The following is a 15,054-nucleotide window of genomic DNA, read 5'->3' on the forward strand; positions in this document are numbered from 1 at the left end:
CCACTGGTTGTAGTTGCAGAAAAATTATGACGAACCAGGCAAAGAAAGCATTATGTGTGCTAGAATTTGCCTGTTACCACTTGGTAGTGAGAATGTAAAGAGCATTCCATAGCAAGTATCACAGGACACCACCAGTTAACAGCAACATAGAGAAGCGGTACAAGAAATTTGAGGAGGATGGTTCTTTGTGCGATGTAAAATATTCAGACTAAATGGATATGTGAAACCAGGCAGTGGACTGTGTTAGGGACATAATATTAGGAGACCCCACAATCTAACTATCCAGTCAACAGCGAGAAAGATATTCGTAAGCAGTTGAGAGTGAAGCCATACAAAACTCAGCTCCTGCAGGATGTAAGCCGAGATGACAAACTGCAAGTTCTGCATAGATAAGTATCTCTCAGGGAAGGTAAATCAACACATCGCACACATGTGGGGGTACAGAGAATTCACCTGCGACTGTTAAAGATGTCCTTGATTCTGAGATGTCCTTGATGTCAAACAAGACGTTCCGTAGGCCTTTCTTTGCTGTGAGAACTGTCAATGGTATCATCTTTCATGACATGCAGCAGTTGTTGCTCTGGCCACAACTTGAATTGATAGTAGTGATTTCGGCCTTCAACAAATGGCCCCCTCAATGTTTCCAGAGTTGTGTTCGAGATTACCTGATCACTACAGGTACCAGACTTGACACCCTGAGATTTTTCCTTGTGGGGTTATATGAAGAATAGTGTTTATGTCCCACCTTCACCACAGAATCTCGAAGACTTGTGACGCAGCATCACAGCAATTATGGAGTTGGGTATACCTTATTTACTGGAATCTAAGCCGCGCTTTTTTTCCGGTTTTTGTAATCCAAAAAACCGCCTGCGGCTTAGAATCAAGTGCAAAGTAAGCAGAAGTTCTGAAAAATGTTGGTAGGTGCCGCCATAACTAACTTCTGCCGTCAAATATACGTAGCGCTACACAGGCTTGCTTTGCAGGCACAAAGATAAATACTGGCACCAAAACCTTTGCGTCAGTAAATAAATTAACGAAGTAAATACAAATTCCACATTGTTCATCTTCGAATGTAGCAGCATTTCAATGTACTACGAAAATCCGACTGGCAAGACTGTTTGGGGTTTTTGTCAATATGGCCAACTCTACATTCAGAATTTTTTCCTACCTGTGAGAAGAGATGGTTGTTAAGAGGAATTTTTATGAATTGTGAATCACATGCATTATTCTCTTCACCACAAGAATAATACGAATATAAACATTTTGCCATGTATTCTTTCGTGTTTGCTGCTATCTCATTTAAATCCTGTCTGCCTAATAAACTACGAAACTAGAGTGAGACAACAGCAAATGTGGAAGAATGTACATATCATGTCATGTTTATATTCATATTATTCTTATGCCTAATAGTGATACAGTCAGAAATGAAGCATGGCAATTGACTAGATTTTTAAATCTAAGATGACTCTAATTTCTGTGCAGAATGTAATGTACTAAAGAGGCGTCTGCAAAGATTTTCAAACGGAGAAAAATTTTCGCTAAGCTCTCATTCAGAACATCTTCTATCATACACAGTCTATTATTTGTTTCTTGTTGATCATTATCAAAGAAAGCAGCAGTGTAAGTAACAACAAATAGCAGTCTCTTGCCATTGTTTCGCTGATGAGACAATTCCCCCCCCTCCCCCAAATTGTAAGCAGTGGTAGCGCGCACAAAAGCAAGCCATGCCGCGAGCGGCGACAGGCCGTAAACACTCATTATCAGAATGCGACAAACAATGCATGACACAGTACAGTAATGCATTTTCAGCTTAGAGTGACGTAAACACCTATACCAAAGAGAACGGCACTTACGAGATCAAAGAAAAATAAGCAATCAATTCAATCCAGACGAAGCACGTGAAAAAGGAAGGGTACCCGTATAAATACCAATGGAGCGCCTGACGCATAGCAATGGCTACCTGATAAAGCTTAACTGCTAAGCTTACGACTCAAACCAAACTACTGTAGCTGTATCGTCATTCATTCGATCTAAATTGTGTCTCATATTAAAATGGACCAACTTTGTTTCGATTTGGAGGTGCGGCCTAAAACTTTTCTCTCCCCTTGAATTTCGAGTCTCAAATTTCAGGTGCGGCTTAGATTCAGGAAAATTTTTTTTCCTTGATTTCGAGTTTCATTTTTCAGGTGTGGCTTAGATTCGAGTGCGGCTTAGATTCAAGTAAATACGGTAGGCGGAATTCGACTGCTGGTTAGATGTATGCCAAAGATGTGTGCCGTGTGATGAAGGATGGGCACATAGAACATTTATAAACACTGGCGGGGGGAAAGCTTTGGAGTTTGTCTTTCACACGCTGTATAATTTCATATTGCCATTTGTCTGTACAGATGTTTTGAAGTGTTTCATGGATCTGATAATTGCCCTGTATTACAATGGAGGTGATGATTAACCAATTACTTTCAATTTAATTATGAAGTTTCCTTTGAGAAATCCTTATTCTTGGATAAACGTTTCTTTTTCATTGGCTGGAAAATTAAGGCAATACTCAGATACAACCTGAAACATACACGCTTAGATTTATCATTTTATGTAAATAGTTATTGTAGTCCTTGATGAGCTTGATGCTTTTATTTGCTGGGTCATTTACGATTTTCAGTTTATTGACTAGTTCTAGAAAGTTGATGAAATCTTCATTTTCATGCCACAATGAAGAATCTGTCTTAAGGAACTCATCTAAAAGCTAAACTCTGCCTGAACAGGCCACGAAGGCCCATCTCTACCAACTGGCTGCCGTGTCATTCTCAGCCCACAGGCGCCACAGGAAAGATACAGAGGGGCATGTGGTCAGCACACCATTCTCCCAGTCGTATGTCAGTTTAAGAAATAAGGAACTCATCGCTCAAGTCAAATCTGTTAAGAAATTGCCTTGTTTTATTATACAAAAACTGTTCTATCCCATTGATAGTTTTTAGGATTTGATCAATTCCTACTTAAATTCTTTTAATATTTTTACGAAATGGTTATTCCTCATGATACAGTTTCCATTTTTGGGTCAGAAGACAAATTAGTATCAAAGAATGCAAAGCCAATAGATTGAGAAGACAGGTACTGCAAATGGTGTTTCAGTTTGTGTAAAACCACACAGGAGAAATCACAATCGACCACCTGGTATTTATAAAATATCTATCTGTACCACCCGTATTAACCAACATCTTGCCCCTACATCTTTTCTAGTAGTGATTTCCATGCACTTAGACCGATACGTTGATATTTACAAATTTGCAGGTAACTCTTTGTTTATGATTCACTATACTCTGCACGGTCTTCTCCTGATCATCTTTCTCTGATTTATTTGCAAATCTGACAGCACTTTTCTTTCCTTCTTGCCATTTACCTTGCTTCTAGGTGATTCTTTCACATTTTTGTGTGTTTGTTTCACCAAAATGCACTAGTTGACCGTTACTGCGATCTCCTGCATTATTTTATTTCCCAAACACAGCACATTCCATTTTCTGCAGTGACTTCCCTTCTCTATTTGCCCTGTTTTTAAGCTTTTGTTTGTTGTTATGTTTTATCCACGAACTTCCCCGACCACAATTTGTTGTTGTAATTGAGGTGTTGTCGGGAACAACTACTTAATTGAAATCCAGATCAGTCAGTAATTCTTGCATATTACGCTATCACCTCATATATTCTGAAAATACAGTATTTCATTTATATTTGACTGAAGTTTAAGGCATGTACTAGTGTTTTAAAAGAAAAAAAAAGAGCTATTTGAGACGCTTGATAATCCATCTCACAATCTGAATATTGCTGTTCCAGTGAATGGCTCAGTTTTTTCCTATCATAATTTTTTTCTATAATAGTGTCCACTTTTCTTGTGAGAAAGTCTCGCCTGCTTATTATGTAATATGACCCACAACCCGGCACCGGCGAGTTCGTGCAGCACGGGATAACAGTGACAGGGACCTGGAAGAGTGGAGTGAGAGGGGATGACAGAATAGAGGAAGGGGAGACTGTAGGGAAGAGGGTGTCAGTGTATGCTGAGTAAAGTTAGGATGTTGGTGGCAAGGTTCAATTACATGTGGGGAAAGAGGCTAGCGGAGAGTGAGGTTAGAGGATTACAAAGTTGAAGGGTCTGTTGAAAGGGTAACTTGCGTCTATGTTGTTTGTAGAAGTTGGTGCTGGGCAGGGGGATACAGGTAGCATATATTATAAAGCAGCCATTGAACTAAGTATGTCATTCTCAGTATCATACTCTGACAGCAGTTGTTGGTCAACCCTGCTCTTGGCCACAGTGCGGTGGCGGTCATTCATTTGGGTGGGCAGCTGGTTGGTGGTCACGCCTGCATAGTGTGTAGAGTGCTGTGCAGAAGTTGTAGTAGAGCTTCTATATGACAAGACTGCTTTCACAGATGACCCTACCTCTGGAGGGACAGGTTAAGCCTTTGGCTGACTTGGAGTAGCATGTGCTGAGTGACTGAATTGGGCAGGTCTTCCACACCTGGGACTACCACAGGGATATGACCCAAGGGGCAAGCTGGTGGCAGTGGGAGTGGGCCAGAGTGTTGTGCAAGGTGGGTGGGCGACAGAGTGCCACTTCCGGGGCGCTGGATGGGATTTGGGTAGGATGTTCCTCATTTCTGGGAATTTATTTAATCGTATGGCTAGGGCACCCCATCGGGCAGACCATTCACCGGGTGCCGGTCTTTCAATTTGATGCTACTTCGACAACCTGCAGTCGATGAGGATGATAGGATGATGATGATGATGATGATAGGATGATGATGATGATGATGATGACAGCACAACACCCAGTCCCTGGGCGGAGAAAATTCCCCGACCCAGCTGGGAATCGAATCCGGGTCCAGAGGATTGACAACCAGTCACACTGACCACTCAGCTACAGGGGGGGGGGGGCATTTCTGGGAATGATGATGGATAGCTGAAGCTCTGGATAAAGATATGATTCAGTTGTTCCAGAGTGGGTGATTTTGGTTTTTCTGGGGAGGGGAGGGGGGAGGTACTCCTTTGCAGTTGGGTCTTGGGGTGGAGAGATGGTTCGGGGAAGCGTGGAATGTGAGGATCTGGCATGGGAAATCTATTTGCCGACCAGGTTTGGGCGTTAGTACCTGTCTGTGAAGCATACTGGGTGAGGGAATTCTTGTGACTGCGGAAGCACCATCCATCCATAGCCAGATTATGTGGGAGTGTTTTCCTTTGGTGTGGATAAGATCCCTCCCACATCTGTCTGCTTAGATGTAGGATTCCCACAGTTTTTTAAATGTAGTTACCAGCTATTTCTGATATAACTAAAGCTTTCATCATTTACTACCTTTAACTAATCGGATATAAAATAGCTTCCGTAATACAGCGAAAGGCCTTTCCTATTTCCTTTCTCATTTATTTCATTAGATTTGGTATTATGAGCAACTGAATGTGATTCAGCTGTCACCTGAAGATGGACTGAGAAGCCAAAAGCTGGTTCATGACTAAATTAATATAATTTTGCAGAAATGTTTTCGTTTTTAACATTAATAAAATGCATTACGTATTTGCATCCAATTTTTCAGCTTCTGTTCTGATAAAAAGCGGCAGTACTTGTTCTAGATTACATGGAAAAAGTTTTCCAAAGCATCAGCTTAAAATGTAATTAATTTTTCTGTTCAATATTTAAATTTGAAGTGCTATTTTAGTAGTTCGCTCACCACTCTCCCAGTGACAGTGTTTTAATTAAGTCATGTGTAATTACAGACAAATGGCAAAGCCTGTTTTCCAAAGTAAATTTGGTGCATGTACTGTGGTTATTTTTTAAGGTATGTCAAAAGTTCGGCGCATGAAGTTGAGCCTAGATGCTGGTTTGATGAAGCTGGAGACAGCGGTAGAATATGGTGACCCTCATGTTGTCGCTGGTGCACTGAAGTGCTACCTGAGGGAACTCCCGGAGCCACTCATGACATACAAATTGTATGATGAGTGGATTGCAGCCTCGAAGTGAGTGTGCTTTTCATTTTTTTAGTGAATTGATTGATGCAGGGAACACACACACACACACACACACACACACACACACACACACACACACGCACACAGACAGAGAGAGAGAGAGAGAGAGAGAGAGAGAGAGAGAAGTAAAAAATTCTAAAATTCTATTCTGCATTGGTATCCAAAATTAAAGCAACAGTCTGGTATTTACCCATCCTGTGTCCAATTCACGCACGATATAATCGCACAAACTGACAACAGGTGTACATATGGTGATATTCTGCATGGAAGATGGCGTTTTGGTCAACAGAAAACAAAGCCAACGATGACGTCAGGGCACCTATCAAACGGAGTTCTGTTTACCGGGTAGTCCCACATCCACAATCGCTGTGTGCACATTCACAGATGGTGCAGTATGGCACGAATAAACCTACCATGCTCTATGCCGTGGAGGGCCATAGGAAGAATGAAGCAGGACAGTTGAAAACTCATTTGACCCGATGGCTCAAAGTGTATCATTCTGTTTCTCGGATGTGGCGACAGTTTATAGAGACCGAAACTTTATCCCAAAGGCCAGGGCAGGGCCGACCATGTGTGAAATCAGAAAGGGGTGACCGTTATGTGCTGTAAGGTTACAACGGTACCGCCTTAGTACTGCACAGCGACTAGCATCTGATCTATCAACATACTGGACGTGTTGTATCAAGGCAAACACTGTAGAGAAGGCTTCAACAGAGCGGCGTTTATTGTTGGAGACCTGCTATGTGGGTGCCTCTGTTGAACAGTGGGCCAGTTTCATTTCACAGATGATCCTGATTTGGTCTGCAGGATGCTTCTCAATGGATTCACATCTGGAGGGAATGTGGAACACGATTTCGAGACTCGAACATTGTGGAGAGAGACTGATATCAAGGAGGATTGCTAATGGTGTGAGCAGGGACTATGTTGACCACTTGAAAACCTCTCCATGGATGAATCAACAAGGTTTAACTGCTGTCAGGTATCATGACGACATACTGGTACCTCATACATGGTTGTTGCAAGGTGCTGTGCGCCCAGACTTCGTATTGATGGATGGTAGTGCTTGACCTCATAGAGCACAAGTGGTTGATGTTTTCTTGGAAACTGAAAATACTGCTTGCATGGTGTGGCCTGCTCACTCTCCCAATTTGAATCCCATAGAGCACATTTGGGATGCACTAGGGAGACAGATTGCATCACGTTAACATTCACCAGTCACTCTCCAAGACTTGTGGGCAACTGTGCAGGAAGAATGGGCATTATTGCCTCACCATGACATTGATTACATCATTCACAGCATGGTCAGTTGTCAGGCCTGTATTGCTGCTAGAGGTGGTCACACACCATGGTGAGCACATTAACCAGTTGTCAGAATGTGTGTGCAAATCCGTTAAGTCGGGAAAAACGAAGACCATTTTCGTCTACTGCTATACATGCTACAGTTGATCATGTTCTATGTTCTTTACATTGTTTCTATTTTGCTATCACCTGTTTATACCATTTTGTAGCAAAATAAACTTAACCATGTAAAATTTCCATTTGTTGCTTTAATTTTGGACATCAGTGTATTTTAAGCATAAACAATGTGACTGGATGCTGCCTGTTGATTAATTGAGAAGATAGTGAACAATTGAAAAACTTAAACATTTGCACTATTATTGCAAGCCTTTTATTACATGAGTCACATTCCATGGATCACATGGAGAGAGATCACTGGTATTAGAGAGAAGTCAAAGGTGTGCAATATATTTCGTTTGAATCCAACACCATAAAATGACTTAAATTATGAAAGATCACTGTATACAGTGATAATGTGAATAAGATAATGCGAAACATTAATTTTTAGTTTCTGTGAAAATATTTGTCAGTGGAGTAGGTTTTGCCCAACAGGAAGTTCCTTAATTTAGTCGTGAACTCCACATTTTCTTCCTGACATTCAGTAAGGCCTGGCAGGATGTTGAATGCTTCTGTACCCGTGTATCAGACTCCTATCTGTACTGTTGTTTACTCTTGAAGCCTTTTTTGTAGGACTTTTTTGTGCCTGTTATATTTATGCTTTTCACTATTTCTTGAGAAAACAGAAATAGCGGTTATGTCAAATGATATGTATTTATGTTTTTGGAGGTGGTTAAAATACCCTGCTTTTTGGTGAAGTCCCTGCAGAATGTTCTAAAATTAACACCAGACATGAGTAATAGCACACTTCTGTATTCTGAAAATACCCCTATCAGTTGCGTACCCCCCTTCCAGATGTATCATAACTCAATAGTGCACAGAAATTTGTTGAATAAACTAGGATAAACAAGTTTCCTCATATGTAAATCACCTACAATAATTTCGTGAATACTGAAAATAATAGCTAAACAAAGGCACCTAATTAATTCTAGACAGTTGGTATTCCAATCAGTTGTGTGTTGGTTGTGTCTTTTTTGTAGTCCCAAGAACTGAACACTCTCTTCTTCTTGTATTTCTTTCTTTGGAAAAAAAACATTACTTTGTTTGAAAAAAGTGTTTTTATAGCTTATGAAACTCTACAAGTAGTACTATGCGCTATGTACCAAGTCTAGTCAAAGTTCAAATATGATACATTTTTCTTGAACTTGTGTGTTGATGTTTTCAAATACTTCGTTAACGGTCTTTTTCAGCAAGAGGACTAGCCCTACCTTTTGTTCTTATATTTGTATCATATGCAAAGAGGGTCCGCCCCTCGTGGTCTCGCGGTAGCGTTCTCGCTTCCCGAGCACGGGGTCCCGGGTTCGATTCCCGGCGGGGTCAGGAATTTTTCCTGCCTCGAGATGACTGGGTGTTGTTGTGTCGTCTTCATCATCATCATCATTCATTCCCATTACGGTCGGAGGAAGGCAACGGCAAACCACCTCAATTAGGACCTTGCCTAGTAAGGCGGTGCGAGTCTCCTGCATCGTTCCCCTACGCTCTGTATAGAAGCATGGGACTTCATTTCCATTTTTCCATGCAAAAAGGATGAAGTTTGCCTCTCCCGGGGCTGCAATTGAAAGATCATTTTATATGTAGCAGCACACACATCACTACAGAATGAAAACCATTCTGCAAGTCATTCTCTGTAGCATGAATAAGCCATTTCCATAGGATATCTTCTCTTGCAGGAGTGCTAGTCCGCCAGTACATGAAGGAAAACTTGTGTGAAGTATGGAAAGTAGAAGAAGAGGTGCTGGTGGAAGTGGAGCTGTGACAGAAGATCATGGGTTGTGCCTTACAGCTAAATTAGTACAGCATTTGGCAACCAAAGGCAAACAATCTAGGTTGGAGTCTCAGTCTGGAACACAGTTATAATCTGCCATGGTGTATCAGAATGCTAGTTCTTCTTGTAGTTCCCAAAGTGGTTCCCCGCCATCTCTGAAAAAATTGGCCGTATGTGCCTATAATGTGACTAGTACAGAGCTACTTTTAACATCATAGAGACTTGTTCTGCTGCACTAATAAAACCTATGATGTTGCAGTACTTCTGGTGTTTCTACATGATTGAGGCAGCTTCCTAAAACAAAAAAAGTCATCAGTTGCTTTTTCAGATAGATTGATAACTTTCCAGATGACCCATAGTTTATGTTTAGTTTGGAGACCCCTCCCCCCACCCCTGATGCATCCAAATGATGCTATGTATCAGAAGATGATGCAATGAAGGTTGGTATTGTGTAGTACTCTGAGAAATTTATTTACTTTTCTATTTTGGTAGATACTCATTGCAGTGAGTTGACCTGATAGCAATACAAGATCAGGTCATTTTGATGAGTGATTACTGAAAGTACATTCTGAAGGACCAGGAAATATATGATAGCCGCAGTGTGAGAGTGGGAATCAATAGCAGTCCCTATCACACATTATATCTGGATGTAAAGCTCCACCATCTGGAGAATATTTGAAGAGGTTGTTGAGGTTATCGAAATAGTTCATCGGAAGATGGGACAGCAATATCAATTACTGACTTTGTCCACACTATAGATATGATCCTCCCACTGTTCTAGAAAATACCAAGTAATACATTGTGCTGATGGATCACTGGACTCCTGTTCCAAAGGACAGCAGTAAAGTCCTTGTCCAGGCATCCAGATTGTAGATTTCTCTACAACACTTCAGGTGAATATCAAGATGGTTCCTTTGAAAGAGAACTGCTGTCTTCCTTCACTCAGTGAAGATAGAGCTCTCTCATCGTCTGGGTATTAAACTCTTACGATCTCTCTCTCTCTCTCTCTCTCTCTCTCTCTCTCTCTCTCTCTCTCTCTATTATTATTATAAAAAAACCAGTGGGAAATCCAGAATGGAATAATGACAATATTATAAAAAGGACAGTTGCTACTCACCATATAATGGAAAAGTTGAGTCACAGATAGGCACAACAACAAAAAACTGTCAAACAAAGCTTAGCAGCCAGCCGACCTTAATTTTTTTTCTCTTCTAGCTAGTACCTTCAGCTACAGGGATATGATCAGAGTACACCATTAGGCCTCATACTTCTAAAGAAAACAATATTTGTATTAGAGTTTTTGTACGGAAAAAAATTAAAACTTTGGTTTTAAGTCATATTTAGCCACATCTAATATATTTGAACTTAAAATTTGTGTTCATATTATCAATCTACATAGATTCTGCATGATATAATATTTGTTTGTGTGTTTCTGTCACATATTTTAGAAAATAAGGCACCCTGAAAAAACTGACGCTAAAAATGGGCAAAACATCTATAATTTTGTCAATAGTTCCAACAGAAAACAACATAATACCCATAAGTTTTAGGATCATTTATTGACACACAAAGGTTGACCAACACATTTGGGATGTAATCCCTTCTTACAAAGTACACATATTGTTCTTGATTGTCGCCTCGTATCTTTTGTAGAGCACACAACACAGGCTTGCTCCTTCTTTCCCGGTAGTATTTCTACACCATACACTGTGGGGGGGAGGTTATAATAATCAATTGGCGTAACACTTATTGGTACATGTTTGGGGCCCGGTAATTCCGAATACATGAAGCGCTGAGGAGCAGGATTGTCCAACTAATGAATTCCAATTTCAGCAAACGTGTCGCTGGCTGCAGTCAATTCTTCAACGTTGTCTTCCACACTGCTGGTTGCATTATTCGGCTATTGAATGACTCACATGATATCACGACTAGACCACTCATAGATCGATCCATTGTCCGAAAAACCTGCAAAATCGTTCTCACTTTCACTACTTTCCACGGTATACATCACACTCAAACGAGATTTCTTCCTTGGCGGCGCCATATTACCTTCGAAGCAAACGAAAAACAGCCATGTGTTTGGAACTCATAAATATCGATTATTGGCATCGACAATGGAAACGAAGTACTTGACGACTATCTTTTGACTTTCGTTTATCTTCACGACATCGATATAGTACGATCTGTGCCTTAGTTTGCAAGAAAAGTGCACAAAAACGACAGTACGATTAGATCGTACCTGGCACTTTTCGCATGTACCATGTGATCCGATTAGATCGTATTTGGCACTATAAGGGTTAAGCATTTTTCAAGATTTTTTAAAAGCCTGCCAATATATGAGTGACAAGGAACTGTAAACTCACATTATATTAGGAAGCAGGTAGAAAGCGTTACTTGTCGACTATTTGTTTTATAGTTGTCTGAAAATTGTAATTATAAATTCATTTTAACTCAGTTTTCTATTAGTAGACTAAATTACTGTACCCATCACTTGCTTTCATAAGTAAGTCATATTTACACATGTACCTTGAACACTTTCCTAAGAAACAATCTTTGGCAAAGTTAATGAAAGACGACTACACATGAATCTTATAAGATAAACAATGTAATTGATATGGTACATCGACTGAGTCTGCTTTTCCCAATGTTCATCTGCCTTGATTTGTTTGTCTTAATTTTCTTGTTCATACTGAAATTTACAATTGCTAGTGTATATGTTTGTTAAAGTAATTGCATGCAGGAGCGTAGACAGATACATGCAGATGCCTAGACAGATATAGCACAATATAATGTAGGTAATATGGACATCTGTGTGAAAGTCAGTTTTCCATTTGCATGCTTGTGGGAGAAACAGCTTAAAACAACTGTAAACTTAATTAACAACAATATTGAAAGGGTAAATTGCTACTCATCTTGTAGAGGAATGTTGAGTGGCAGACAAGCACAATGCAGAAGGCTGCTACACATCATTCAGATATCAGACTACATCCTTCATCACATTAGACAGTAGGGGCGGAGGAAGATGGTGGTGCTGCCTATGGAAATGTACAGGGACATGGTTCGAACAGGATAGCTGGTGGGAACTTTCCCTGCAATATATACATTTTTAATCTAGCCACATGGCAGTGAGGTGCTGCAGCAGTTTCTTATCATTTTGATGGTATACATGTCATCATAAGCTTCACGGTGGAGATGGACGGGAAGTTTCCTTTCATAGATGTGTTGGTAGAATGGAAATCAGATGGACAACTCGGCCATTCAGTGTAGAAAACACACACATCTATATTTCAACGGGTGTAGCTTTTACTGTCTAACTGTGAAGAGAGCTATGCTGAACACCTTAGTAGAAACAGAACTATTTCTGGCATGGACCACCTTGGTTCCAATATTAAGCATCTGAAGCTGGTGTTCAGAAGGAATGGGTATTCTGTTCGTGACATTACACCAACACTGTCAAGAAAACAAAGATGTGATACTGTTCAGACAAGCCAAGAGGACCAACACATAGCTTGGCTTCCATTTTGCGGTGCAACAACTGGCATGTTGACTAAACAGGCAAGGAATCAGATCAGTCATCAGGCCACCCAGAAAAATTAATTAAGTGTTGTGACTGGTTAAAGATAATCTCGGCCTGTGTGTGCAGGAATTTATAACATTCATTGTGAGTGTAGCAATAGTTACATGGGGCAGACTATATGGCCCTCTCGGGCTGGCCGAGCGGTTCTAGGCGCTACAGTCTGGAACTGTGCGACTTCTACGGTCGCAGGCTTGAATCCTGCCTCGGGCATGGATGTGTGTGATGTCCTTTGGTTAGTTAGGTTTAAGTAGTTCTAAGTTCTAGAGGACTGATGACCTAAGAAGTTAAGTCCCATAGTGCTCAGAGCCATTTGAACCAGATTATACGGACCGTTGCCAATTGTTGCACCTAGCATTACCTTAAATACAGGCAGTTGGATAAATCAGTTGTGGCAGAGCACAGCCTATTAAATAAGCACAAGATTTTGTTTGAACAAATAAGAATACATGCTCACACATGGACCTATTGGGATTCTGTGATTAGAGAAGCAGTGGAAATAAGTTTTTTGTGAAAACAACTTCAATAGAAATCCTGGCTCTGCACTTGGCAATGCATGGAAGTGGGTGCTTGACAAGGGAAAAACAGAGAAATACTTCTCACAGTTCACCGCGTGATGCAGTGGATGGCGTTGCGGGCAATGTTAAAATGGAGAGTGCAAGCAAAATCTATGGACTGTATGCACCATCATGACATAATCCAGCCAGTCGGATGCCCTCCTGTGAGTATAAAAGAAGGAACCTTGCCAGTTCACAACAGTCAGCTTTAGTCCATGATGACAGTGATGGAGGATATCTTTGGAAGCTCAGAATTTTATCTGAATTTGACGTGGCAATCAAGACCATTTTATGCAACATATCCTTTGTTCTCTAACCCCTCCGATCTCATCCCTCAGTAGTTCCTGTCCTCCACCTACGTATCCTCTTCCGTGTTCCCACTCGAGCCGTATACGGAACTTCTATTCTGCCAGTGCACCTGCGTAGTCTTTTCTCCTCAGCAAAGGTCAGTGCTCCACCCCAGAAGGAGTCGCAGTCGGGCCTTAGTGCCTGGAGATGACAGGGTCATTTGTATGTGTGTGGGAACTGTGCTTGTGTGAATGTGTGAAAGTTTTGTTGTCTCCGTGCGACGAAGGATGTAGCCTGACACCTGAATATTATTGATCAGTCTTTTTTCTTGTGCTTGTCTTTCACTCAGTGCTTCCACTGTATAATGAGTACCAATCTATCCTTTCCATATTGTTATTCCATCTCATATTAAGGAAGAGTAATGAAGCAAGTCAGCAAGCGCTCCACAGCTCTGAAATGATAATGGAAAGACTTCTTCAAGACACTAAAAGCTGCAATATCAATAATTTTAATATAGGAAAGTTCTAGTAGAATGTAAATAATTTAGAAGTTCTTTTGTATGTGCCTATCGACGACTTAGCGCTTCTGCTATTCAATGACTGGTCTCCTTTGTTCCTAAATTGTCAATAACAATAATTTTTTATTGAAATGAAAAATAATTTATTTGTTTAAACAGTGTTACTGTATCATCTTTTGGCAGCTTGGAAAGACATACCTGGATGAAATGCTTAAAAGGAAACTAAATTGAATGCATTTGTTTTCAGAGTTCAGAACCAGGAGATACGCTTACAAGAGTTGTGGAAAGTAGTCCAGAAGCTTCCGACAGCGAATTTTGACAATTTACACTACCTCATTAAGTTCCTTTCTCATCTGTCACGCAATCACGCTCTAAACAAGATGACGCCACAAAATATTGCAATTGTTATTGCTCCAAATCTTATGTGGGACAGTGAGACTGACGCAAATACTGTCGGGTGAGTATCTGTATCCCTTTTTTGAATATTAATGTAAATAAATTTTGTTGGTAATTTGCCCTTATTTTGCATTTTATACACCACAGAAAGAGGATATCAAACAGTGGAAAGTTGAGTATGGAATAACAACAATAAAAGTGGGTATAACACTCATAATTACCAGATGAAACTAAGACAGGCTTTCACAATACTAAGTACATCACACAGTCTGATTTCTTGTTTCTTGGTTGTACAAAACTTCGACATTCATTGCATACATACAGTTTCTGAATGGGAGAGATTTATTTTTTTTTTTTTTATTTTTTTTTTATTTTTTTTTTTTTAGTGACAGTATTTTGTCAGTTACGTCCCTTTTTTTTAATCCCTTATCTGAGGCTGTTCCAGCTCGTGTCTGCCTGCAGGCAGAGGTAGGCAGGGGCGGGCAAACAGTTCACG

General features: G+C 40.5%; 1 protein-coding gene across 6 annotated transcripts in view; it reads left to right on the forward strand.

Moving 5' to 3' along the window:
• The window catches only part of LOC126416453 (rho GTPase-activating protein 44-like), a 343,310-nt gene that overhangs the window by 230,516 nt on the left and 97,740 nt on the right, over positions 1 to 15,054 (forward strand). For all 6 annotated transcript variants that reach the window (XR_007575461.1, XM_050084185.1, XM_050084183.1 and 3 more), the window contains exons 9-10: positions 5,817 to 5,994; positions 14,410 to 14,619. Coding sequence is in view for 5 of the 6 variants with exons in the window: in XM_050084185.1 (XP_049940142.1) it covers positions 5,817 to 5,994; positions 14,410 to 14,619 (388 nt within the window). In the remaining variant the exon portion in view is untranslated. The remainder of the gene's footprint in view (positions 1 to 5,816; positions 5,995 to 14,409; positions 14,620 to 15,054) is intronic.

This window comes from Schistocerca serialis, chromosome 8 (assembly GCF_023864345.2).
Source record: "Schistocerca serialis cubense isolate TAMUIC-IGC-003099 chromosome 8, iqSchSeri2.2, whole genome shotgun sequence".
Classification (NCBI taxonomy): domain Eukaryota; kingdom Metazoa; phylum Arthropoda; class Insecta; order Orthoptera; family Acrididae; genus Schistocerca; species Schistocerca serialis.